The following is a 25,365-nucleotide window of genomic DNA, read 5'->3' as shown; positions in this document are numbered from 1 at the left end:
GGTAGAAGGCAGCCCTGCTAAAGAGAGTTTTTCTGCCAGAGTAGTGATGCTAGGTTAGCCTATAGCTATTAAATACTGAAGTTGAATCATAAGCAAGATACAAATCGGAATATCTCAGAGATAGGAATAGAGGTGATGTTAAGTCTATTACAAGAGCTTTAGAATACAGAAAGGACAAAAATGGTTGAATGCTGCAGTTAGTGGGTATCAAAACACCTGCACAAAGTTGACAGATAGGGACAGAGTGGTGCAGGAGGTTACTCAAGCCCAGCAACTGAGCAAGATGGGAATGTGCTCTAGTTGGTGTGTGCTTTCCTTTTGTATTCCTCCCTTCACAAAATTATCCTTGGAATCATTGTATGATTATTAACTTTGCTGGGATTCACCATCTCGCAGATAAGTTTCACCTGCTTCCCTCTTCCTGTCCTTGAGTTGGGTGGGTGTGAGCAGTGTGGAAATGCAGAAAAAAAACCATGCCTGTATTTTTCTCTTCAGCTGAGCAAGGAGAAGGAAGGGAATTGCCAAACAAATCAGGCATTACAAATAGTCTTGGGTAGTTGAGGACAATCTGTGGACTGCCAGGTTCACCATGACAGGAAATGAGCCTGCATTATCTCCCTTTATTAGAAAATGGGCCAAGAGATGATTAAATAAACAGACTGCCACATGCTTTAATAAATGGGAAGACAACTGATTTATCAACATAACTTTAAGAAGGGAGAATAATTGGGGAAGTTGGCAGTAGATGAATCATAATATTAGTCTGCAGGACTTATGCTCTATGTTTAAAATAGATTTTATCAGACTTTTGCAACCTAGTGGAGCAGTTATAAAACCAAATGAAGAAATAATTCAAACGGAATTTTCCTTCCCATGTGGGAGTTGCATAACTCGTCCTTTCTGCAGTCAAAGAGGTGGTTATAGTTTAAAATGCTACATCCCATTTTCCCATACCCATCAGCAGGTTAATTTGCAAGATTCTTGAGTCTTTCATAGAGTTGTTTTATATGGGGACAAAAGAGGAAACTGACATAGTCACTGACCCCACAGGGCATCCTGAAGAAAAAACACATGTCCAATTGGTTTATTTAGGGAAAAAGATGTCTGAAAGTATATGATTTCTTCTTTGCAGCCAACAGACAGACAAGGCAGCACCATGAGAGCTCTCAGAAGACCTTAAAAGTGTGCATCCATGGAGAGGCTATGGGGAAACATACTTAGCTTTAAGATATGTTATTTGTTTCATGTTGTTTTCCTGTGTGGCTAGCTTTATTTCCCACTGTCAGTAGTTCACCTTAATTCACTTCTGAGCCTCTTCCAGTGGCCAAAACACCAGAGGAATGGGGTTGCTATTACCTCCATCCCACCCTCACCCTTTGTATGTGACAGCTTGTCAAAATTCAAACACAGCAACTAAATATACTTTTTAGTGAGAATCTGTACGCAGCTGCCTCAGCACATAAATTTGTTGTTCAAATATTAGTACAGCTATGGCAAGTATTGCCCCTCTACTTCTTTCCTGGGATCCCTTTTCTCTGACAATGTATTCTACAGTATGTAGGACTTCAGAAATATACCATATAACTTTATGAACACATCATGAGTAAAACAATCTTGGTTCATGGAATTTATTTAATTTATTGCCAGTTAACAAATCTTTTGATTACTGATCTGTGTATTGAGGAGAAAAAGGGGAATTAAACAAAACAAAGAAACACCTTTCTTCCCTGGGCTCTAATTCAGTATAAAACTTCTTCCTGCTTGCAGGTCTCCACTCACCTTGAGTTTGCTAGGTTACATTCAGATACTCCTAATCCCTTCAGGGAGGTGAGGAGCAATGCAGGAGACTGGGGAGCTGTCTGTTGCTTCTTGATTCTTACTTGTGTTCCTCCACCCCAGCGTGGGTTTACTGTGGGACACAGTCCCTCCACAGTGTCCCTGCTCTGCTGTGCTGGGACCCACAGTCCCTTCAGGGCTGTGTCTGCTCTGGCACATGGCCCTTCCTTCCAAAAATATGTCTCCAACCACGTCCCAACAGTGCCACCATTTGTCTTCTCCTCTTAACAGCTGCTGCTTTCTTAAATATCTGAGCAGAGGCACCATGCACTTGTTTAGCAGAAATTTTGGCACACGGTGGGTTTATTGCAGTGGTGTCAGGGGCAGATGGCAGTAGCTGGCTGGCACAAGACAGTACATGACCTCCTGCCACCATGACCCACCCTGCTAGCCCCTGCCACCAAAACCCTTCCAGTAAGGCCCAGTACAAAGCAACCTCTTGTAAGTAAGTCATATGGGATCTCTTGGTTAAAGACTTACTTTCTGTTTCCAGTTTTGTTTTAGGCTTTTTGCCTATCTCTGGGTTATAGGTATCTTCATCAATCTTCTTATGTGACATATAAAAATATCTAGCATTTGACAGAAGTCTTATGAGCCTGAATTTAACAGTATTTGCAAAGTACTCTGGTGCCACAAAATAAGAGTTGTTCCAAGAGAAGACCTTGCTCTTAATTCTACATCCTACCTTCAGCAGCATGTGGATCCTTGCCACATACAAAAGAAATGGGAAGACCAAAGCTTTCTGTGTTCCTTAACTTGGTGTTTGCTGATTTGCTTTGCTGTTTCTATGGGAGTTACACTGGTGGAAATGGGAAGTGAGCAAGCTTTTCCCTGCTGGGCACTGAAGGGTCCATCTGTCAGAGGAGGGGAAGAGCATTTTCAGCCATAGTCTTGCCAAGCTGGTGAAGAGGTTTTTAAACTAAAGATGCCAGCAGGAGGGGAACCTCAGTCCATCCCACTCCTACTAGTTTGATAGCAGTGCAAATCAGTTAGTTTCCCAGCGGATTCCTAAATAACTGGAAACTATTGATGGTAGCAAAATTTTCTTCAGAGGTCGAGGTAATAGAGTGCAGAATATAGTAATCTGCTTCACTTATTCTTCTCAAGCTGTTTTTTTTAATAAATCACATCCTATGAAAACATTGAGCTTTTTCTCAAAGTAATTTTTATAAACATTTTTTCATAAGAGCAGAAAGGAATAATTACATTTGAATGACAAAAAGTAGAGAAATATATTGCTTATATGCACTACTCTGCTTACTTTTGAAATGTTGGTTTCATTTAGATGCAGAGACTATCAGCCACAGTAGCAACTGGCTGGAATTGCATCTGAAAGTGGTGACCATCAGTGGAGCTGAGTGTATAAAAATGGTGAAGTTGGTAATTGCCTCTATGAGTATGGACTTCCTCTGCAGGATAAACAAGGAAATTAGGATTTCCTTGCCTCATTATTCTCACTGTAAAAGCTTCCATTGGCTATGTGGTATGATTGGTTTCTGAAAGCATTTTCGTCTGGTATTTGGAGCTGCCTAAAAGTAATTATAACATGAAAGTCAAGATACCAAAGCAAGAAGCCTCTGTTTTCACACAAGTTCCACCAAGTCTTCTGTCTATTTCAGGATGTGCCATTAACAGTAAAGTAGTCATATAGTGCTCAGGTAAACACTTGAGAATTTCTGGTTTGTGCTTTTTGTTTTTCTAGGGTATAGACCTCATAAATATCAGTCCCGCAGCTCTAAGTCTTGTCACTCTGCCTCTGTGCATGAGGCCAAAGTAGCTACTGGTATATGTCTAATTTATATCTTTTCACTAAAAAATTAGCAGCTTTGTTGCATCTTTATCTATACCACAAAAGAATGTTTGCTCATCAGGCAATTCATTGGCAAAATGCCGTAAATGTAGTAAAAAGACTACAAACCTAACACTTCTGGCACTAATTTCATTCAGAACTCAGAGTGGAAAACTCAGCTGTAGCAGGTTTAGAAAAACATGGCAAAAACATTGGCATTTTGACAAAGGTAACTCAGATGAAGCACAGCTGTGTAAAACAGGATGATTAGAAGAGACTTTTCATGCAGACGAAATTTTCAAAAATATATTTTAAAATAAAAGGATTCCTATTTTAATTCACTGAAGTTTTTCCCAGAATATCTGTTTGTCCACTTAGCTATGTTTTTATGTTGATGCTGAAAATTAGAATTTAAACTTTCCAGTCCATATTCTTTGTATATCCACTTATAATCTTCATGAAAGCAGTGAATGCATCCACAAATCAGTAGAGTCTCAAATACAAATTATTTGCCAATCAGAAAAGGACAGTTTGAGCTCAAGAGCACGGGAGAACTAATCTCATTATAGTTACTGTGTTCTTGTTGTCACTATCCTTTATAGCTACCCAGTTTTACTTTCATACTGCTGCTCATTGCTATCAAAGTACAGCCCTTCAGGTCTTTTCAAGGTGTCCTATGTTACTGCACTTAGAAAAAGCAAGACAACAGTAATATTAAGACACTCTTTTAAAGATACCTCCAGCTGTTTATCCTTCCAGACTTCCCAGTGTGTTTGTGTGTGCTGCCAGGATGGGTTAAGCTTTGGGCAGGTAACATGTAACTTTTAGTCTTGTTCAGACTTGTTCAGTCACTGCTGTCAACTAGAAAATAGGGGTTCATTTTTTCTTTCAGAAGTGCAAAAAAAACAACCAACCAACCAACCAACCAAAAAACTCAAACAACCTAGTATTTCCTGCCCCCAGTCTAGTTACAGTGTTAATATCTAACAGGATTTTCTTTACATTGTACAAGCAGTGTGAATTTCTAAAAAAACTGATCTGATCACTAACTAAAGAAACCAGTTATAGGTAAATGCCATCTTTTCCATGTTCTGCAGGAAATTAGAAGGCAATTGAGAATTCTAGGATTAAACATTGTTGCAAAACAGAATTCTCAACACTGGTGCTCGAAGAAAGCAGAGAATTAAGGTGCACTGGATTTTCTGAATATATAATTCCTGGCACATTTTTAGTGACTATTTCTATTGCATCAGCTGCTTTGCTTGTACTTGACTGAAGACAGAAGGACTTTCCTAGTGAGATTTTGGTTAACTGTTAAAAAAGTGCCTATGATCTCCTTTCTTTAGCACTTAACAGCTCCCTTCAATAGTCTAGCTAGTCATAAGGCAAATGTAAAGGCAGTATACGGAAGAAATTTCAGAAAAGCTACTTTACTTAAGTATGGGTTTTCTTAATTTGACCGTACTTGTTGAGTGACTGTATTAGTTTGATTGAGTGTTGGATTGAACTGTTAATATTCTCTCTAAACCTTCAAGAACCAGAAAACTGAGAAACAAGTCCGCTTTTTCTAATTGTCAAAGGAAAAAAAAATCTAATGCCACATGAACTTAGAAGTTCTGCAAAAGAAAAAAGAAATGAGAAAAGATGTATTTATTGTCGCATTTAATCAGATCTGTTAGTGTATAAAATAATCTATGCAAAATACCTACTATATGCAACAAAATTGTAGTTCATAGTAGAGAACTAACATGTCTCCTGATTAATGTTATGCAAAAATTTTAATGCTAAATATAGTTGTAGTGTTTGCTTATTCACTCTGCATCATTTCAGTGTAAAAAGTAACACAATTCAAGTCCATTTAATATGGTGAGGTACACTAAACCCAACTTTTATTTTATTGTTACAGAAGACAAAAACATGCAGAAGGTGAAAATACCTCCTTGGAATATGACAATTTTAAGCAAGTCAGTCATCCAGATGCATATAGTTTGTATCTAGCTGGGTCTAGCTCTACTCACAAGTGTATTTGGCAGGGTAATTTCCTGATCCTGTTCCTGCTTGCAGTCAGTTGATAAAATACCTTTGTCATCAGTGATAAGGGGTTACATTTGCAGACAGGAGTATTATCTGTGTCCTGCAAACATCACCAAACAAATTCAGGAGGAACCAAATAGGATTATTGTCTGCCTGTCCTTAGCTTCAAAATAACTACCCTGAAGCCAAAGAGATTGTCTGAGAGATTAATTTAATGCTGTGCATCATGATAATTGAGACTCATTCAAGTGGAAGACATTGTGAAACCTAACAAAAGAAATAACTGAATGATCAATATACCCACTGGACAGCAATTGCCAGTCTGTTGGGGTTTTTTTCAGTCAGGATACAGAGAGAGCAGTAATGGAAGAAGTAGAGGAATTTCTTTTTTACTAACTTTGGAGAACAATTTCTAAATTAATATTCAGGGTATGGTTCTAACTAAAATTTCCATTAAAAAAAAGTTTTTTAGATTAATTTATTGTTACAATTCTGTTGTCAGTCTTCTTATCCTGATCAATCAGCTATCTGAATACTGATTAGTTGTGCAGCACACGATCACAGATGTAGTGATCCGGTGCTATTCCATTGTAAACAGCTTCTTTTGTCATCAGGACACAAAGCACTTTGTCCACATGTTAGTTATTTGTTAACTATTGAGAGGTTTGTGAAGAAAGCAGCAATAAAAAGCAGCAGATATCATAGCCATTTGTGCTTTGATGAACTGATCTTTCTCTTTTTCATCTGCTTATTTTACAGTTGTGATGTGAACTACAGAAAGACTTTGAACTGGCTGCACTGGTGCCTCTCTGTGTGCATATACCATTCCCTGTGGCTTGCTTTTCTGTCCATGAGCCTAGGGAGGAGAAATATGTGTCCCAGGGATGCTTGTGTTTGCCCAGCAGACCCTCAGGTCAGGTTGGAACGGACTGTTATGAGTCCATAAACTGGGAGGCCTGTTTGTATATTGCCTTTCTGCCCAGCACTGCCTCACAAGATGGTTGAATAGACTGTAAGTTCCTTACCTGTGGGGCTGCAGTTAATGCTGGGCAATGTTTTTTGTTTGTGGGGTTTTTTTTTTTTTTGTTTTGGGTTGGGTTCTTTTGGTTGCAGTATTTGGTTGCAGACATGAGTGGCTCCCCGTGGAGTCAGTAAGCTTGGCAAGTGTATTTGGCACGGTGCCCACTGCTGCTTCTCCTTGCCTCTTGGTCAGGTCTTCCAGGCTGAGGGGTGCCTCCAGGCAAGGTATCCCTGCCCGTCAGCAGGTAATGCTTTCTCTCTGTCCACTTGTCTGTGAATACCCTTGTATATACATTTAAAAACCTCACTATGCTTAAAACAGTTGTCAAAGGGTTAAAAGGAGATGTTTCCACATCATCCTTAGGCTTGCTAAGTACCAGCAGGAGGAGCTGAGGAGAGGGAATATCAAGACATGCTTTGCTTCAGTTTGGAGAACTGGAAGTTAGGATGAGACCCAGGCACTGAAGGAGAATTTGAGTCTTTAAAGTAACACTGCTTTTAGTAAAGGTCATTATTGCATTTATTATTTTTCTTATTTTTCCTATTATTATTTTATAGAATACTATTACTTACACAGTTTTTTCACTTCATCTACTTTCTCATCAGCTTTTGCACAGGAGGGGCCTCTGGCTTCTATTATATACTGGTTCAAAGGTGATGTTTGTTTGAAGGGTTTTTGCCTTGTGTTTTGGCAGCTATATATTATACTTGCATAAGCGTAGAAACACAATTTTCTTTGATGAACATCATTCTTTATGGGAAATTCATTCTTCCTGTAATCCATTCAGATGCAATCAATATCTTAGCACAGGTAAATTTGTCATATTAAAAAGAGATTTTCTCAGCTACTTCTGGCTCTGTTGCATTTTTTCCATTCTTCTCCTGCTGCATTTAAAGGTGAACTGAGGAGTAAAAATTGAAATAGTCAGGTACAGATTTATGTGCTGAATGTATCTGAAATTTATGTTGGAGCATTATGGAAGGGAGAGGGCCAGACATTTAGATATAAATATTGATTACCTTTATAAATTCTTATTTTTTCCCTTCATCTGTGAAATCAAGTTGGTATTCCCTGAAAAATGTTCAGGAATGTGTTCTTCCGTGAATTCACAAATCCTAACAAATCAGATAGATTCTTGATGCTTACAGAGTGGCTTGTTAGCATTAATTTCAGCAAGTAAGTAAATACTTGAAGGACATCATAAAGAATAGCAAATGTTTCTCTTTATGATCCTTAGAAGTGAGTTCCATGTTAAATTCTAGTTACTAATCTTGGGCATATCCAACACATAGAATGGGTCCAGGCTTCTGATTTGCATTTTGGATTTGAAAAACAGCATCTACTTCTGCCTTCATTTTTTTTGCGTTAACTGTGTAATCCAGAATTGAGAGCAGGAGTAAGTCTGAATGCAGAATAATGCTCTGGAGTCTCTTGTAATTAATTTTCAAAAGGAAGTGCATCTGGTATCAAAAGTTTTGGTATGGACAGTTTCTGTTAACAAGCAAAAAAAAAAAAAAATTTGAAAAATTTTCAGTGCTCCTGTGTGCCTATCTGTGTCTCTGTGTTTGACTTTCTGATTCCCTTGTCTGTCTATCCTTTATATTTCATTCAAGATCCAGCTGGGATTGGGCATCACAGTACCTTAAGGCAAAGTGCATTTTCAGTCTTCCTGCCTTTTCAGAAGAGTCAGCTTTTTGTCATCTGCTGTGTTTGGGAGATACTCTTTTGTGCTTTTAATCAGTAACTGTTAGTCAAGAGCATTCTTCTCCACCTTTCCCAATTTAAAATGAACAGTGATGTTTCACAGAAGCACAATCCCAAGGAGACTCAGGAGAGAGTGAAAAACTTTTGTTAGCTTTTTGTTAGACAGTGCTCCACCCAAGGCTATGCAGCAGCAGAGTAACTAAGGATCAGATCTTTCGTGAGGTTTGAGGGGGACTGTTCTGCAGAGTTAAGTGGAGGGGGGAATGTGTGCTAAGTTCTCTGGTTCCCATCAGAATCAGCAAGAGATATGCCAGCAGGCTCTGAGAAGAGTTGAGAGGTAAGTATCTCTGAGGGGGCAGAGTCTGGCAAGTAGGAGCAGCTTGTTCAGTAACAGGCTCAGCAGCAGGCTCTGCAGCACACAGCATGCCTCATGCTGCCACCCAGCCAAGACTGGATGCTAGGGATATGACCCTTCCTCACCTTCTCACCAGCATTTTGAGTGAAGCTAACTTTTTCTTTGCCAGCATCCAAATTATACCAGTCTCTTGAGAAACTATTTCCTGGTTGTTTTGTGAATTCCTCTAAGAAAATAACAAGTAGAAGTGGGTCACTCCCACAAAGCTTGCACCAGTTCACTATCACAGGAATCATGGGCTTTATCTTCTTTTTAAAGTACATCTAATTCACTGTCATTGGGTGATATCAGTAAAAGCTCACACACATATATGCAGGCATGCACTGTGACTGTACCTGTGTGTGTGTCCTTCATTTACCACTAACAATATAGATCAATACAGAGAATGTTTCGATGCATCATTGATGTCAATGTTTATTAAGGTTAAATGTTTTTCTGAGTTTACAGTTTTGGGAAAATTTCCAATACTGTAGCCTAGCAGCCATTGGGACAGAAGGCCTTGCAGGAAGGAAGTTACAGTTACATTGCTGCCATTTGCAGCAATGTTCTCCTGATAGGGTGGAGAAATAGGATCTCGGGAGAAGACTGTGGATTTAATAGTATAACCAAAAAAACCTTAGAAATTAAGGGAGAGAGAGGCTTGGGGAGAATTTGTATTACTATGAAAAATAAATTCTGCCTCTAGAGAGAAGTTAGAAATAGCATGATAGGTTCATGCTTCATAGCTTTCATAAAGGCCTCTTGTTTACATCTTATGCATAGATCATCTAAGTTCCTACTCTGCCCTTTTCCTGGACACATTTATCCATATCTAGACTCCTACCTCTGATGCTATTGCAGTTTGCCTCCCACTGTGTCTGAAGGAGGGTGGCCCAGTTTACAATGGCTCTGATATGGTCCACATTACTCCCTGGACTGTTTTTATAACAGGGCAAGATGATACAGTCTGACTGAAAATCACTGTTCAGCAGAAGTGGCAGAAGGAAGTTGCAGTGTTTTACCTCACAGATCTACCAGCCTTGATTATAGGAAATACACTACAAACATGCAGACACTGAATATGTGTAAAATTAGGGGCCAGGAAAGATAAAAACTGCCTTGAAATGCTTGAACACCTAATTAATCTTCAGTAGGAAGCTGTCCAACACTCTGCTGAATTTTATTTAGTTCTGCATTTGTGTTTGTTGCTCTAATGAAATAAACCTAATCCCAGCTATTTAAGGAAAAAAAAAAAAAAACAAAATAACAAAACAAAGCAACTCCCAAAAAAATCCACAAAAACATTTAAGAAAAAAAGGAGACAGATTTTTCCATGAACCGTCAGCTTTGTCATCTTTAACAAATTGGAGGAGAAGCCAGTACTAGTTCAGTTTACTGTATATATCACTGTGGAGATCACATATTACTGTATAAACTCCCGTACTAATTACCATTGTCTTTGTAACAAATGACAACATCCCATTCTGCTACATGCATGGCAACAAAATAACAAGTAATGCAAGATAAATATACAAGAAAGAAAAACTAGTTAAAGGTTTGGAAAAGGAGGAGAAAGTCCCATAATTATGTGTAGGATTCTAGGTGGAAAAGTAATTTGTTAAACACAGAAGAAGATACAGTTACAAAATTGTCATGAAGCTATTTGCATTAGATCTTAATGACCTTAAAAATTATAAAAAAATTATTCAAGCAAGCTAAGAGATTTTTCAGAGACTTCTGGTAACTTGGTAAATCTCAATTGATTTTCCAAGGTAAATGCTGTGTGGTCTGGTGTATGTGTTTGGCTGTTAGTTAGATAATGCCTTTCCAGAAATCTGCTGACAAATATGAAGTTTTATAGAATGGGGCAGCCAGTTACTAGAGAGTTTGTATGAGAGTGTTTGTAAATCAGATCAAATAAAATCCTATGTGGATCCCAAACCCCAGTTCCTAACGGAGTCCAAAACCCTATCCTAGAGATGAATGCCACAGCTCTGGTCAAGTCCTCAAGGTTTGTGTTCCCTTTGTGCCTGTGGGTAAAACAGCTAGGCAGAGAAGATATATCTAGGACTCGTGTTGGCTGCAGGTTCAATGACAATGATTTGAATCCTTTTTCTTACATTAAATTAAAAGGTTTCTGGCATTTGCAGTTGATTTATTTCTTAGGGCAGGGGGATGCAGCACCATTTACCTGACATGGGTAGGGATTTATTACATTATTAAAGCTGTCAAAATGACAAAATGCTGTATTTTACATGCAGGTATGTTCATTGTCCTTGAAAGTGACAGAAAGGGGCAGAAACATGGTGCCATATAAAACCACGTGAATTTGCAAAGTTGCAGAAATACTAACAGTGAAGAGGCCTGTGCACACTTTATCATAAATGCCATTTGTTTTTTTATTTCCTCTTCTTGTTTTACAGAAAGAGATGACAACCAGGATGTGTCACTAAAAACTACCCACTGAACAAAAGCAAAGTCTAATTTCCTTCTTACTGCAGAGTTTAAGAATATGACAGCCCTCATGGACTGAGCCTGCTTGTTAATCCCTGAAAGCAGGAAAGTTGGGAGCCACAGTTACTGTCACAAATGCTTCTCTCCAGTGTCAATGTTGTTAACCCTAAATATGCTGCTAGGAACCTCAACTGAGCAACATGGATTATTGAGAAAAAGAAGAATTATATCAGTTCTAGCTCCTTTATCAGGGATAAGAACCTCTTCAGCCACAGACAATAGTAGACAGTGCCCCTGCTGCTAAAGCTTTACTGAAATTCAGGTCCTTGGGCTGACCTCCAGACTAGTTGTTTTGAAATGAAATCTGCAATTTTGCTTTCTTTTTATTTTGTTTCTTGATATGTGCTTTCTTTCCTAACTGCAACAGACTATTAAGAGGTTCTGGAATGAAAGAAGACTTTGCCTTTAATGCCCCCTACCCTGCTCCAGGCCACCCAAATCTTGGCCACCATTCCCAAATGCTAGCAAGCCTTGTGTTTCTGGGAAGATAGCCATGTCCTTCAGCTGAACAGACAGAGTATGCTTCATTGTGACTCATAATTTAACGACAATGGAAGGGTTTCTGATTTCAAATACATGAACAGGGATCCAGATATAGCTCTGCAGTGCTGAGGTATTTTCCTTGAATTCATGCTGTGACTGATAGCAAATGTTCTCAGTATCTCTGTATTACATTTAAAAAAAAACAGCTACAGTCATCATTTTCCTGAAGTACCCAATGAAGTACACCAATCTGTCATGTAATTTCATACCCTTTTATCCCTTTAGGAAAAGGATCCTTCTCAATCACCCTAAAATTCCATCTTTTCAGAGAAAAATAAATTTAATTGGGGTAACTTGCAGGAAGATACAGTAAAGATGAGTAGTAAAAAAGGTTAGAGCAGGAGGGACTAATTGTAGGTCCCTGTTGCAGCTAAACAGTGCCCAATACGTGACTTGCTTTATACACTGGGCTAACACAATACATTTTTCCAGAACTTAATTCTGGAAAATGAACACGTGTATGGATAGTCTAGAAGGATCCATTGCAGCAAATCAAATCTTCTATGCCAAATATGCCCTGAGGAGGCTTTCTTCTGAAAAAAAAAAAAAAAAATTAAAAAATGAAAGTGATACAGAATATCACAAGAGAAATACTTCTGAATAAATGGGAATCAAGTGGAACACATCTATGTATTCTGTGCCTTGTAATGAATTTTGCACACTTGTGTTATTGTGAAAAGTTACTTTTTCCTGAGTGAGTGCTGAACCGTGTTGCTGCCTTCTCCTCGAATAAGTTTAGGTATGTTTACATCTTCTGAGACAGAAACAGAAGAAAATCTCATGGAGTATCCAGTGATTGGAACTTTTGAAATAAAGCGGTAGCAGACACTAAAGAAGAACAGCAAATATTTTCTAGCTCAATGTTGTAGCACATGATGATTTATTTACCTGCTTGTTTAAATCAGGGCTTGTAAAATTCTTGCTGGGAAAAAGTGCTTTTGTCTGTGAACATTTGGTATACCTATGATGGGAGCTTTTCTGCATCTCTATAACTACATAAGCAGCATTATCCTTTGCTTTCAAGGGGATGGACCTAAGTGTTCTTACCTCCTTTGGCAGTCTTTGCAATCAGGTTAATTCTCTGGGGATTGGAATGCACACACAGATGATTTCTGTTCTGCTGGCACTTCTGCAGGATATAACTAGCTTCTGGAATTCATTACCACAGGTATTCTTGAGCTTGCCTCATTTTAAAGAAGATGAAAAATATAACTTCTTTGGGGTGGTTCATGTAGCTGGCAACTGCCAGGAATTACAACTTCAATTGCTTATAAAGGGTGTCTTGAACTCCTCCAAAGTGCCTGGGCTATGGCACTCTTTGAGATGGAGCTGTAGCTGATGCAGCGTACTTGAATTTCACTGCCACCATGGACAGCTGCCATGTGGTGCTCTCAGTCTGGGCAACACTGTATTTGAAAGATTAACATAAAGATGCAAAGGTGTGGAATTTAGCGCATAAAGATCAAAGTCACTACACAAATTGAAAAACATGTTTTTATGCATAATTTTTATGCATAATTTAGTCTTCATTTTATTACATTACTCACCATATGCTGTTTCGAGACTATTCACTGCAGTTGAGTCTGAAGATTAGACTGAGAAAAAATTACCTGAGAAAGAATTCAGTTACCTTTTTGTGAATGTATACATTTTTTGAATGCAAAACTTATCAGTTGGAAGTGTTTTCCTTTTTTTTTAAATTGTTTTTTTTTCCCCACAAACCCCTATGTTTCATTTTCTGGTAGGGCACACTGTATGAAGCAAAAGAGTGAAATGGAAAGTTGAACCCTAGAGGATTTGTGTTTGACCTGGCCAAAATCCCTGTAATGGTAAAAGCCCATTTTTACACAGGAGATGAACCAGCTGCAAAGGAGGGAAAAGTGTACTTGTTTTGGTTGCTTATTCTGCTAGGAAGAGCATGGAGTTTCCTTCCTCCACCTGACAAGGTGTGGCCTTCTGCTGAGTATCTCCCAACTGTGCTTCTGCAGCACAGCTAGTGAGCCACCACCAGGCCATCACATGCCACAGGCCATCTGTCCTGTTCCACTCTGTGGCAGATGACAAGCAAATACAAATGTCTGGAATGTGGCATCACTAGGTAAAAGTACCATTTTACCCCTTCCCATAGGGAGAGAGAAGCAGCTTCCTCTTGAATCTTCTGATCAAGTGTTCCAGCTTCATCAGTAATTTGCTCAGGGCCTCAAACAGACAGAATCGTGTTTCGCTTGTTAATGCTTTTTCTACCTGCTCGTATTATTACGTATGTTTCTAATAATGCCAGCATTCCACATTGTTCTGGGACTGGGAATGGTGGGGAAGGAGAGAGAAAAAAGAGGTTATTGTTTGGATTTTTTTGTTTTGTTGTGGTTTTTTTAATCACTTTTCTAGTTCTTCAATCAGGTTTTGTTTTTCTTACATATTCTTTTCCTTGATACTTACCTTTAAAGATGCTGTTGTGTTAAGCTTCAAGGCACTTCATAGTGCCTTTATAGAGGAATCATTTCAATTGATAGAAACTCAGCAATACTCTGAAGTAATGAAAGGTTGTGAAAGGATCCTATGAAACCAAACTTTACTTCAGTTGTTAAAGACTTGAGAACTTTCATTGACTGTCTCTGTAATAAGAGATTTTGTAATGAACTTCTGGTTTGTATTAACATAGATTAGTGACAACTGTAATATGAAACAAATCTGAACATAACTTCCCTTAGGTTTTATGAACAATGGAGTCCCAGAGTCTTTTGAAGGGTGGGTTTTTTTTACTAAATCCACAACAGCGAAATTGATTCCTATCAGATTTGAGAGAAGCTGGAGACTTATGAAACTTACTAGTTTTCTCCAAGAACTCAGGCTCTAAAGCAGCAAAACTTACATCAGGCAAGTTGACTCTCCTGATGAATGGATTCATTAAGAACAAGGGAGGGAAAGAGAGAAAAACAGATAAGGTGTAACTCTACAGGGACCTACAGACAACAGCTCAAGATGTGCAGAAACTTAATGGGTGAACACTGTCCTCAGGGACCACAAATTCCTTGTCTGTGGAGAGAATACAGAGAATGATACTCTTTGTAGTTGGGAAGCCACTCTTATCAAGTCTCTATTAACAGATTAAAAGGACTTTAAGCACCTTTGGGTTAAATAAATTACGTATTTTGGAGATGTCTCACAAAAAGCTACTCCTTCCTGTTGCTTTTTACCTTCTCTGCATGTTCTTGAGGTTTCTCATTTTCTGGATGGGAGGTCTCAGAGCCAGCCTTCAGCCTTTCAATGTTCCTTTTGCTTCCCCAAGGACATTGTTGTTACAAAAAGCAGCTTTCTCACCTGCTTCCGTGCCTCTAAAAGGGCTACTTCTCACCTATGCCCCCTGAAGAGAGACCATCAAGTCTCTCTGGCTTTCTGGCTGGCTGTTTACCATCTCTTCAGAAGAATAAAAGCGAGAACAGGAGGTTCCTGCAAGAGCAGCAAAACAGTAGTCACTACATGTAAAATAGAAATATGATTGCTATAATAAAGCATGCTTGCTCTATGGGCTTTAGAAAGGGGATAACACTGGGGCATCCAGTATAGTGGTCAGATATTTCTTCCTACCTGTTGGAAGAAATTTTTAATAAAAGACATTTTTAATAATTATGGAGCATATTCCAAAGGCAAAGCAAGCCAAATCAGCACTAAGAACCTGGTGATGGTGTACATTTAAATAGTTATCAAAGTTGATTTTTTTGTGTGTTCTATGCTAAATAGGCAGTGATTTCCAAGGTTTAGCCAAATATGTTAGAGCTTTTAAAGTAGTTTCTGTTCTGTGTTTTAATAAGTTTTCCTGTTTTAAAGACAGATATAATTAATATAATTAAAAGTTATAATAATTTTCTCACAGAGAAAAAAGTTACTTGTCCAGTCTAATACATGTGTGTCTGTGTTTGTGCCTGTGCGTGTATATATACATATCTTTGTCTGTTTGGGGATATGGATGTGGAAGCATCAGCATATGCACGAGTACACTCCCTGCTCTTTCCCATAAAATACATTTTTTTTCATTTTGGTAATTTTTTAGGGGAATGCATCTTTCTGAGAAGTAAGTGGTTGATTCCTTTTCTTCCTCCATGCATCAGCTCTGTTTGGTGTGTTAATTTTTTTTAATGCTGTCACATTTGTCTTGGACTTTTTTAGTTATTTGTTATTAAATAATTGTTCAACTGTATGGGAAGAGAGACCAACATTAACTGCTGTAGTCATTAAAAGAAAAGGAAAGTTTACTTTTCAAACCAATCATAATGGATGAAGCAATGGAATGCAAATATAAATAAAATAAACATAACAATGCAGAAGTGTTGTGGAGTTATTTACCTTCTAACTCTTCAACAAGGAAAATGTATGTGGTTTTCATACCACAGAGCAGACTTTTCTAGCAGGCTCCCTGGACACAGAGGTGAGTGAGACCCATCACTGCCAATGCACCAGCTTCACAGACCTCCTGTCACCAATGTGATACCAAGAAAAACTGACCAAATGTCATGCTGATGCAACCAAATGTCAAGCTGATGCAACTGGCCAGCCTCTCACCAACACTATGGGATCCAACAAAGCATGTGAGTAGCTGTTCCTCAGCTAAGCTGGCCTGCTCATTTTTGCCTGTCAAATGTTTGAGCTTGGGTAACTCATGGGTTTCATCATGTCCTTTACCTGAGTCCTGGTGAGACACTCCAAGGAGCCTCCAGGAGTGATGGGTAAGTAGCACCAAGCCAGTTAAAGCAAAGTTTTGTCTCCTAAAAACAAAACTCAAGAGCCTCAATTAGAACTTGGCTGCCACAGAGGGAAAAGAGCTCTAATAGGGCAATAGAAACTATCTCTAGCATATGGACTGGGGCACTCACTGCATTGTTCTCTTTGTCCTCATTCCTAAAGCACCAATAAGCACATGTATGTGCATAATTACATGTTGAAATTACTGTACCTAATACGAGTCAGGTCCGGAGCTCAAGGGCAGCAGGAGCATTGGGGTTAAAAATCGCACAGTAGAGACAACACCCAGTAGGAGAGCTGATGCTGGACTCTCTCTGGCATGCGGAGGTTCTGAAGATTAGAGATGTTGAGACTAATGGAGTAACAGGAAAACAGCTGCTGAGGGAAGCTGAGGAACTTGGCAAGCTGAAAGAAGCTCAATGGCAAGAGTAGCAGGAAATTTTGCAGGGTAGCATGTGCACCTCTGTACACTAGAGGGCTGTGCCACCATTCAGAGGGCCCTCAAAAGTTTGTAGAAAAATGCCAAGAGAAAGCTCATGAAGGGAGTTGAATAAAGAGAAGTGCAAAGTCCTGCAATTGAGAGGACCAGGCTCAGCCTGTATATGCAGGAGTCACCCAGCCGAAAAACAGTTGGGAAGGACCCAGGGCCCCAGTAGACACCAAGCTCACCACAACCCAGTAATCTGCCCTCATGACAAATATGTCAAATAGCCTCCTGGACTGCATTAAGAGGAGTGTTACCAGCAGTTCAAGAGCTGATCTTTCCTCTGTGATTAGCCCTGGTGAGACATGCCTGGAGTGCTAAGTCCACTCCTGGATGCATCAATACAAGAGACAGTACAGACTGGAGGAATACAGAAGAGGGCCACAAGCATGATGAAAGAACAAGGGCATCTCTCACACAAGGGGAAGCTGAAAGAGATGGGACTGTTTATCCTGTAGAAGCCCAGTGGGGAATCTTATCCCTATATATAAACATTTAAAGAGGTGAGTGAACAATCAGACTTTTCACAGTGGCATCCAATGACACAAAGTACAGGAAACTTGTGTTAAACATGTTTTCATGTTAAACATTGTTATAAATTATCAAATCGAGAGCCAAATTTATAGGAAAATTTAGCAATGATTTATTAGATTGTCAGCGAAACAGAATTTTGATCAGCAAAAAACCACCACAGCCAAGGGCAGCGCCGAGCCCAGGATCGACACTGGGTGAACACACGGATCTGACCCCCAAATGTCAGAGTCTCCCCTGTTCACACATGCTGCTTTGCGCAGCAAGTTTTTATACAGTTTATTCCGCCTGAGGCAGAGACGACCAAATGTTTCTTTGTGTCCCTTCACATGCAGAACCAGGGCCATACATGTGCAGAGTTAGACAAAAATCCAATCCAGGTGTCTGGATGCTGCCTGAGCACTCTGGAGAAGTCGGCATTCACATGTAACAGGGTGGCGCCTGGTGATCACTGTAGTAGATGCAACCTTCAAGGTGCAAAATCACTCTTGACTGGTCCTGGCATTCCAGGGAAGTCAGTGATCATCGCTCAGGAAGGTTCCATTCTTATGTTAAAGGACCTGATATTATCTTAACGTCGGTCTGGGAACTGGATAAATAAGAATAAGACTCTGCTCCCGGCTGGGGTCTGGTCATAGCTTGGACATAGCTTGGATCTTACAATATTTTATACATTAATAGCATTAATTATCTCTACCATATACTACAAACATGAAAAACCTGTTCAAAGTGACCTTGCTCTGAGTGTGGCATTGGACTAGGGACTGCCAGCAGTGCCTCCAGTCCAGTGGTGTGGTGGGCCTGCTACCACAGCAGCCTATCTAGGTTGTCCCGCAGTGATGAGGCTCTTCCGTGTGCTGTTGACAATCCCCTTGTGGAGGCCAGAAGAGACCTGTCAGGGGAAAGCACAGTAGGAAACCCTCCTATAGAATGTTGTTGCATGCCTTCCTATCCTGATTCCATACAGCAGTGAAAGCTGAGCATCAAGAGGAAGGCACCTCCCTGCATCAGCCAAGAAGTGAAGGAGTGGGGCAGAAGTGACACTGGCTATTGCAGCCCACATGCCTTGCTACACTACACAAGTTGTCTCAGCTATGCATTACCACCATAAATGGGACAATTTTTTTCCTGCTGCTGCTCAGTATGATGGCAAAGCAGGATCCAGCCACCTTTTCTATTCCAAACTGCTCTTCACAGTCCTTGGAGAGAGCATAAAGTAAAAGTGAGGCAAACCTAGCATGTGATGGGGTGAAAAACAAGCAGATCTTCCTGATTAAAAAAAAAATTACATCTGAAATGGAACAGATTATGCTCATGGTTTGAAACCTTAAATTGTGTTTAATGTCATAGCAATTAAAGCAGTTAAAGTAAATTTACAGGTTATCTGAAGGTGTCACCCACCTGATGCATGCATTTTGGAAAGTGGAGCCATTCTGGCAGAGTAAAACCCACACATTACTCACACCCTTAAAAGCCACACTGTAGGTAATTACTAACCATTCAGGAATAAATATGGCACAAAGGGTAGCAGTAGTTAGGAGGAGAGGCGCATGAACAGTAGGGCTCTCTTGGTGTAATCACATTCTATCCATTGAAAAGTGAAAAAAAAAAACCACAAAAGCATAAACCAAAACCAGACCAGTTATGAAATTTGGCATTTATAACCTATCAAAAGTGTCAAAGAGCACTCCTAGAGCATCATAAAATCTTGTCAGGCTAGTCAGCTCTGCAAATCAGGACACTGTTTTTTTTTTTTTGTTCAGTGTTAAGCATGTTTCATGTTCCTTTCTGACTTGCAATGGGCAACAGCCACTGGCTCATGCACTGGAAAGGTCTCATAGCAAGAGACTGGCTTCTAAAAAGTGACATCACTTTCACCAAATGAAGGACGGCTCTCGCTGAACACACCTAGCCTTGTGTGGATGGAGCAGTAAAACATCAAAATGGCTGGGAACAAACTGAACAAAGCTGCATCCATTATTGCTGGTGGTCTCTGTCTCAGCGGTGCTGTCCTTTTAGACAAATCGTCAATTTGTTTTCTACACACTGACATCAATGTTCATTAGTAAAAACAGAATCACTGGATGCAGTGATAGTTATAGAATTCTAGCCCAGGTTTGGAAGACCTCCTGAGTCTGCAGATAGGCCTAAGGTCTAAAGTCAGCTTTACAGGATTATCCAAGCCTCGTCTCACCATGCTGTGCTGGAGTGCACTTCACTCATAGCCTCTGTCTTTCAGCCTCCCCTGGTCTCAAGCTGTAAAAATCAGATGTTTCCACAAACTGTTCCATGTGGTCCCAGAAGACAAGTGTTCAGTAAACTAAATGTACATGCACTTTATACCATGTTAACAAAATAAAGAAAACTACTCCACCTCCTGTTTAACCTTTCTGAGGCTTTATCTTAGAAAATAATCAGAGAAATAAGCTAACAGTGCAGTCCAAACCCTCTCATAGTAACCAGTAGCTTCAGGGACACACACAGGTAAGACCTGCAGAGTTAAGTCCAAGAATTAAGTCACCTGATCCCCCAGTTGCCATTCCCAGACATAACAATCGCAAATTAATCGATCTACTTGATTGCCTAATTTTCAGGGAGCTATGACATGATAAAGTGTGAAGGGACAAATGATATTTGCTAGTTGAAAAACTCTTTACACCCCCAAAATCCTAATAATCCAATATACTGCATTTGTCCTTCTCAAACAGGGTGGGTGTGTAATACCTAAATGGGACCTACAAGAAAATTTTTGACAAGGGCTTGTGGTGATAGGACAGGGAATAATGGCTATAAACTGAAAGAAAGCAGATCTATGAGCTCTCTGAGGCAGTGGAAGAGGTTGCCCAAGGTGCTGTCCAAGGAGAGTGGATGGAGCTCTGAGCAACCTGCTCTAGAGGGAGGTGACCCTGCCCAAGGCAGGGGGGTGGAACTAGGTGACATTTACAGTTTCTTCCAATAAAAACCACTCTATGGTTCTATGATTTTGTCAATCAATTTATGAGGGATTGCATGTGCCTGGGAAGGAGAGCTAATTTCCTTAAATAACAGGTCTCACTGACAGGACACGCTTCATTAAGCAATCCTGCGCTAGATTTTCCTAGCAGAAAAAAAATCAGTATAAAAAAAGAAAAGTGCACGAAGAATACTGCTTTGTTTTAGTAGTGGCGTTCAAAATGCATTGATCAAACAATCTGCTGATCATTTTCTTCTAAGATGATCATCCATGGCAATGAAATCAGACTTGCCCAGTCTGTGTTTCTGCCTCAGAGTTACTTGGACATGACATATAAAAATGGGAAGAAGGTTGAACTAAAGGAAGAGTCTGAGTTGACTCAAAAAAAATCGACTTTTAGAATCACCAGTGCATGATCCTGAGCTTTGCGATGTATGTCTGACCCTCAAAATGTCTGTTCCAAATAACACACCAAAAACTGAATTTTACTGGTAGATAAATGTCAAGTGTCTGCCAGGGTTTCTATCTCAAACAACCTGAATGTTCCTGAGGATGGAATGAGCAGGAACTGTGATAAATTGCTACCTTAGTTTGACATAGCATTTTGTTGCCATTAGCCAGCTTTTCACAAGCTGATTTCATTCAATGGGCCTACATAAATCATTCTTTATACCAGCCCATTGGAAAAAAAACAATTCCAAAATACAAAATATAGCAGAGAAAAAAAAGAGCAAAACAACTAAAGAAGCTGATGGACTTACTTTGCAGGCCTTGAGTGTGATGTTGAAGGCCAGCCTGTACTGCTGTTGTTTCTGACATTGCCCTTTCACATGCTGGGGAAAAAAATGTCTTTAGTTTGTTACTTCTGATTTGTGAGGTCTTGCATTTCCACAGGTTACAATTATCCAAACTGGTCTCCAAAAATTAATCAAACTATTGTAATGGGAACATAATGAAACTCAAAAGTCACACCTGAGATCAAACTCATGGCTGAAAAACTGATCTCTATAAAAGCAAGTGTTATAAAAACCTTCTTAGAGCCGTTCATTCATTCAGTGACTGGAATGACAAACAGGACTGAATTTTGCTGCCATTTCCCGTTCTTTAGAGGTGGTTTTGCAGGATTCAAGGTGGACTTAAGGCATTCATTCAAAACAGTTACTCTAACAGGTTGGCTATTTCCTGCATCTGTGGCACAGCCAAAGGCTCATTATTTGATCCAGCCCAGTCATGAGACGTATTCAGAGGGATGAAATAAACTTCCCTGAGAGGGACCAATCTGATTTTTATTTACGCCTCAACGCATGGTATACATGAGGCAAACGATTCCTATAAGGGCTGTACACGTGGTGACAGCCCTGTCTCCGGAGAGGCTTCACCTGGCAGCCGATCAGGACAGAAAAAACTTCCACGACCGGGCTGCAAGAGAACCCGCCATAGGCTGGGGGTGGTAGATGCCCGGGTGCCCGCAAAGAAAGCCTCCCAAAAACGCCCGTGAAGTCGGGCTGTGGCAGAAACCTTAGCACATTAAAGCAAACAGCTGCGACGCCACGCCAGCCATTTTTGCTTCCCGTTTCTTGGAGGGATCAGCGGCTCATTGCGAGGGTCATCTTGGCCCTTCTCCCCCCGCCTCCCTTTTCCCCCTCGTACCTGCTTTGCCCTGCTTCATCTTTTCCACGAACCAGCTCAGCACAAGGACCTTGTGCTCCACTGCTTCCCCAGCGGAGCGGGTGCGACTGCGGCCTGCACCCAGCCCAGCCCAGCCCAGCCCGCCGCTGGTTCCCGCGCTGCCCGCCGCACGGCCTGCCGCAGCGCTGGCCCACAGCGACCTGCCTGTGGCCGCCAAGGCCACCACAGCCGCAGCTCCGCCACCGCCGCCACCTGCTCTTATGGTGCCCCTACCGCCCCGAGAACCCGCAGTTCTCTCTAGGAGCGCACCCATAGCCACGGCAGCCCGTCCGTCGCCAGTGGAAGAGACACACAGACCGCTGCTGCTTGGAAATCGTGCCCCGCCCGCCACAGACACCGCGGTTGGCAGCAGGCGTGCTCCGTCTGCCGTGCCGACGCTGACAGAGCGTTCTTATGGTAACGCTGTCCCTCTCTTCTGTTTCTTTCTCTATCTCTCTCCTTTTCCCTCTGCTCCTTTTTCCATCCTCTTTTTAGTAGAAACACTTACCTTTTTGCATCAATAAACGGTTCTCAAGATATAATATTGCTGCATTTGCGTTTTATTTTCATCTGAGAAATCTGCCAAAAAGAATCCTCCCCGACTTCCCCTTTTGTAGTGGAACGGGACATTCTCCTTTTCTCGAAGAGGGCGATGTACAAAGCAGAGAAACCCACAATACGAGTGAGTGAATGAGAAACCTCTTTGTTTGAACCAATAAAAGACAACAAACAGAGATAGGGTATTTTACTTTTCCTAGTGAAAGGTCTGGAAACTGTTACTGGTTAAATATTTTCAAGTCCAAACACTGAAACAGTATTTTCATTTCTTTTTACTCTTCTAGTTCTTATGTGAAAGTAAAAATATCAGCTGTTGCCCATGTACTTTTATATTTAAATAAAGGAAAACAAGACTGTCTCTTCTGTACAGACTTTAAGCTCTTCAGGTTGTGGTTTTGGTTTTTTTTTTTTTTTGCTTGGTTGGGTGGATGGGTCGTTGGTTGGGTTGCTTGGTGTTTGGTTTGGTTTTCTTTTGTTTTTTTTAAGTATCTCTGCTACTCTGCCTTAGGCTTTTTGTCCTAAGTCTAGGAGGAAGGGAAAAAAATAGATCAGGAAATGTCCAAATCCTTTTGTCTTGTTCTCTCTGTAGGCTAAAGTTACTAAGCCTTTTTCTTGGATGTCAAACCCAAGTGCATAAAAGTGAATTGCTAAAATTCTGTTCAGAGTAAAGCTGTGGCAAGGAATCATCATGTTAGAAATGGCATTGGAACTCCATTCTTTAAGGAATACACTACATATATTTTTAGTTATGAGATGGAAAAATCTGTGTTTTCTTTCCAAGTGGAATGCAACATTTTGCTAGCTTTAACTAAAAAACTAAAACCATTTGCTAGCTTTAACTAAAAAACTAATTCTGTAATTGATGGACAGAAAGCAATTCATGAGGAGAATTTCATTAGTTTCTAGACTAGTATGAAGTGCCTCATATTTTATTCTGTTCTGGAGTTTAATTCTTTCTTTGCTTTTTGAGGGTGTTGTTAGGGATTTTGTGTGTGTTTTTGTGGGCATTTTTTGTTAGTAACAGCCTCCTCTGGTACTTGTTTCGGAAAAACCAAGAAAAGAAATAATAGAAAATGACGTAATAGAAAATCTACAGGCAGGAGGTATTGGCTCTGGTACACTCAACTGGTTCCCTCCTGGAGCACTTAATGAGGGCAAAGAGGGGAGGAGATAATCCTAAGTAGAATACATGTTTATGTGTGGAACATAAAGCATTTTCAAAGACCATGACAGGAAATTAGCAGGATAGATCTCATTAACTTTGCTCCTCTAGCAATGCTTATTTATTAAGATGTCAGGCAGTATAATTATTTGTTGAAAAATGAAAAAGGAAGACAATCTGTGATTTGTGGTAAAAGGAGAAAAGTAAATAATAAGAGAATTAGATTCTTGTAGGTCAGTTGCAAAACAGCTAAGAATAGTAGCCTGAAATTAAACCTTTTATAGATTATCTGTACAATTCAGGTGTGCAGATATATATCTTAACTTTCACTATATGGAAGCAAAAATATGCCCACAACCAATCTGGATAACTTCAGTGACATGTTGTGGGGGCTCTTTTCCACAGCTTGCATTTACCATGTGTCTAGTTTTGCTAACCTCTCAGCTCAAAATCACATTTTCTCATGTCTTGCACTACAAACACCCTGGTAGCTCTTTGATATTGCTTTATACCCCTATTCATTCATTAGCCAATCAGTCGTTCCTAGACTGCTTTGGATATGAACCCAAGTCTTTAGTGTCACATACACTATGCCTAATCTTAGCCTGAATTCCTTGCACAGGTCTGTGCACTGCCTGGAATGATTGCAGAAGGGATGACTACATGCCAGTTGCCTCTGTGCCATTCCTCTCCCTTGGAGCAAGGGATTTAACACTTGAATTCAGTCTACCTCAGTCAGAGGTAGCAACCTTCTGTTCCTCCAGAGAGACACACACTCACCTCCAATGATAATAAAGATGTTACATTTTTCAAGAGAAAGAGTTCAAGTGCTCATGCCCGAGTGTAAAGTTTGGAAGAGTAGTGACTGCTACAACCAAAAGTGAATACCTCTGAAATGGAGATGGCCGTAGGATCATAGTCCATTTCACTGAGTCAGAAGCCATTTTATTGAATTTCCAAGGGCTGCAGACTGGATCCAAGTGTGCCACACCAGAAATGCTCCTCCTTCTCATCTTTGCATTATTCTGTCAACTTTTAAAGTCTTGCTTATGTGTATAAAGTGAGTCAACTCACTTTATACACATAAGTAATTCAGCTAATGAAAGTGATGATTTAATAAATATTTAAAAACTATAGCCCTCTATTGTCCTAATATAATTTCTCAGCTGCTGGATTTTATTAATATTTTGTTCTACAACTCTCCTTTCTTTTTTTTTTTTTAGTTTATATTTTAAAAATCTGACTTGTCTTTCTGTAGTCAGCAGAGGGAGCCATATCATTTACTTATGTGAGACCTTGTAGCTTCAGATCTGAATTTGCTCTTTTTTCACTTCAGCTAAACTAGAAACATTCTCCAGCCTTAGAATTTCTTTCAAGTGTACTGGTACAGGGGTGGTAACAGTTTGGCAGTTTGGCAGACTGTTACAGACTACA

At 40.1% G+C, this 25,365-nt stretch overlaps 2 protein-coding genes across 2 annotated transcripts in view; one reads left to right on the top strand and one right to left on the bottom strand.

The window, feature by feature from the left end:
- MOB3B (MOB kinase activator 3B) overlaps positions 1-16,160 on the top strand; it is a 48,644-nt gene extending 32,484 nt beyond the window's left edge. The window contains exon 3 of the mRNA XM_066569455.1: positions 11,202-16,160. Within this exon, the coding sequence (XP_066425552.1) occupies positions 11,202-11,231 (30 nt within the window). The 3' untranslated portion in view covers positions 11,232-16,160. The remainder of the gene's footprint in view (positions 1-11,201) is intronic.
- A 1,518-nt stretch (positions 16,161-17,678) lies between these two features.
- On the bottom strand, positions 17,679-22,485 carry LOC136569380 (homeotic protein female sterile-like). Its single transcript, XM_066569775.1, has 3 exons — positions 22,194-22,485; positions 21,305-21,376; positions 17,679-18,482 (listed from the first exon to the last, which is right to left on the bottom strand). The coding sequence occupies exons 1-3, from the start codon at positions 22,483-22,485 to the stop codon at positions 18,412-18,414; spliced, it is 435 nt and encodes a 144-aa protein (XP_066425872.1). The 3' UTR covers positions 17,679-18,411.
- Between the last annotated feature and the right edge of the window lie 2,880 nt (positions 22,486-25,365).

This window comes from Molothrus aeneus, chromosome Z (assembly GCF_037042795.1).
Source record: "Molothrus aeneus isolate 106 chromosome Z, BPBGC_Maene_1.0, whole genome shotgun sequence".
Lineage (NCBI taxonomy): Eukaryota > Metazoa > Chordata > Aves > Passeriformes > Icteridae > Molothrus > Molothrus aeneus.
The sequence above is the reverse complement of the archived record's forward strand: the minus strand, read 5'-3'. Positions and strand labels throughout refer to the sequence as shown.

Excerpts from the sequence above, each read along its gene's own strand:
- LOC136569380 (XM_066569775.1), bottom strand. The coding sequence starts at position 22,485 with ATGGGTGCGCTCCTAGAGAGAACTGCGGGTTCTCGGGGCGGTAGGGGC. Across the intron at positions 21,377-22,193 it reads GATGAAGCAGGGCAAAGCAG|CATGTGAAAGGGCAATGTCA; the intron begins GTACGAGGGGGA and ends TTTTTTCCCCAG. Across the intron at positions 18,483-21,304 it reads TCACACTCAAGGCCTGCAAA|GTCTCTTCTGGCCTCCACAA; the intron begins GTAAGTCCATCA and ends TTCCCCTGACAG.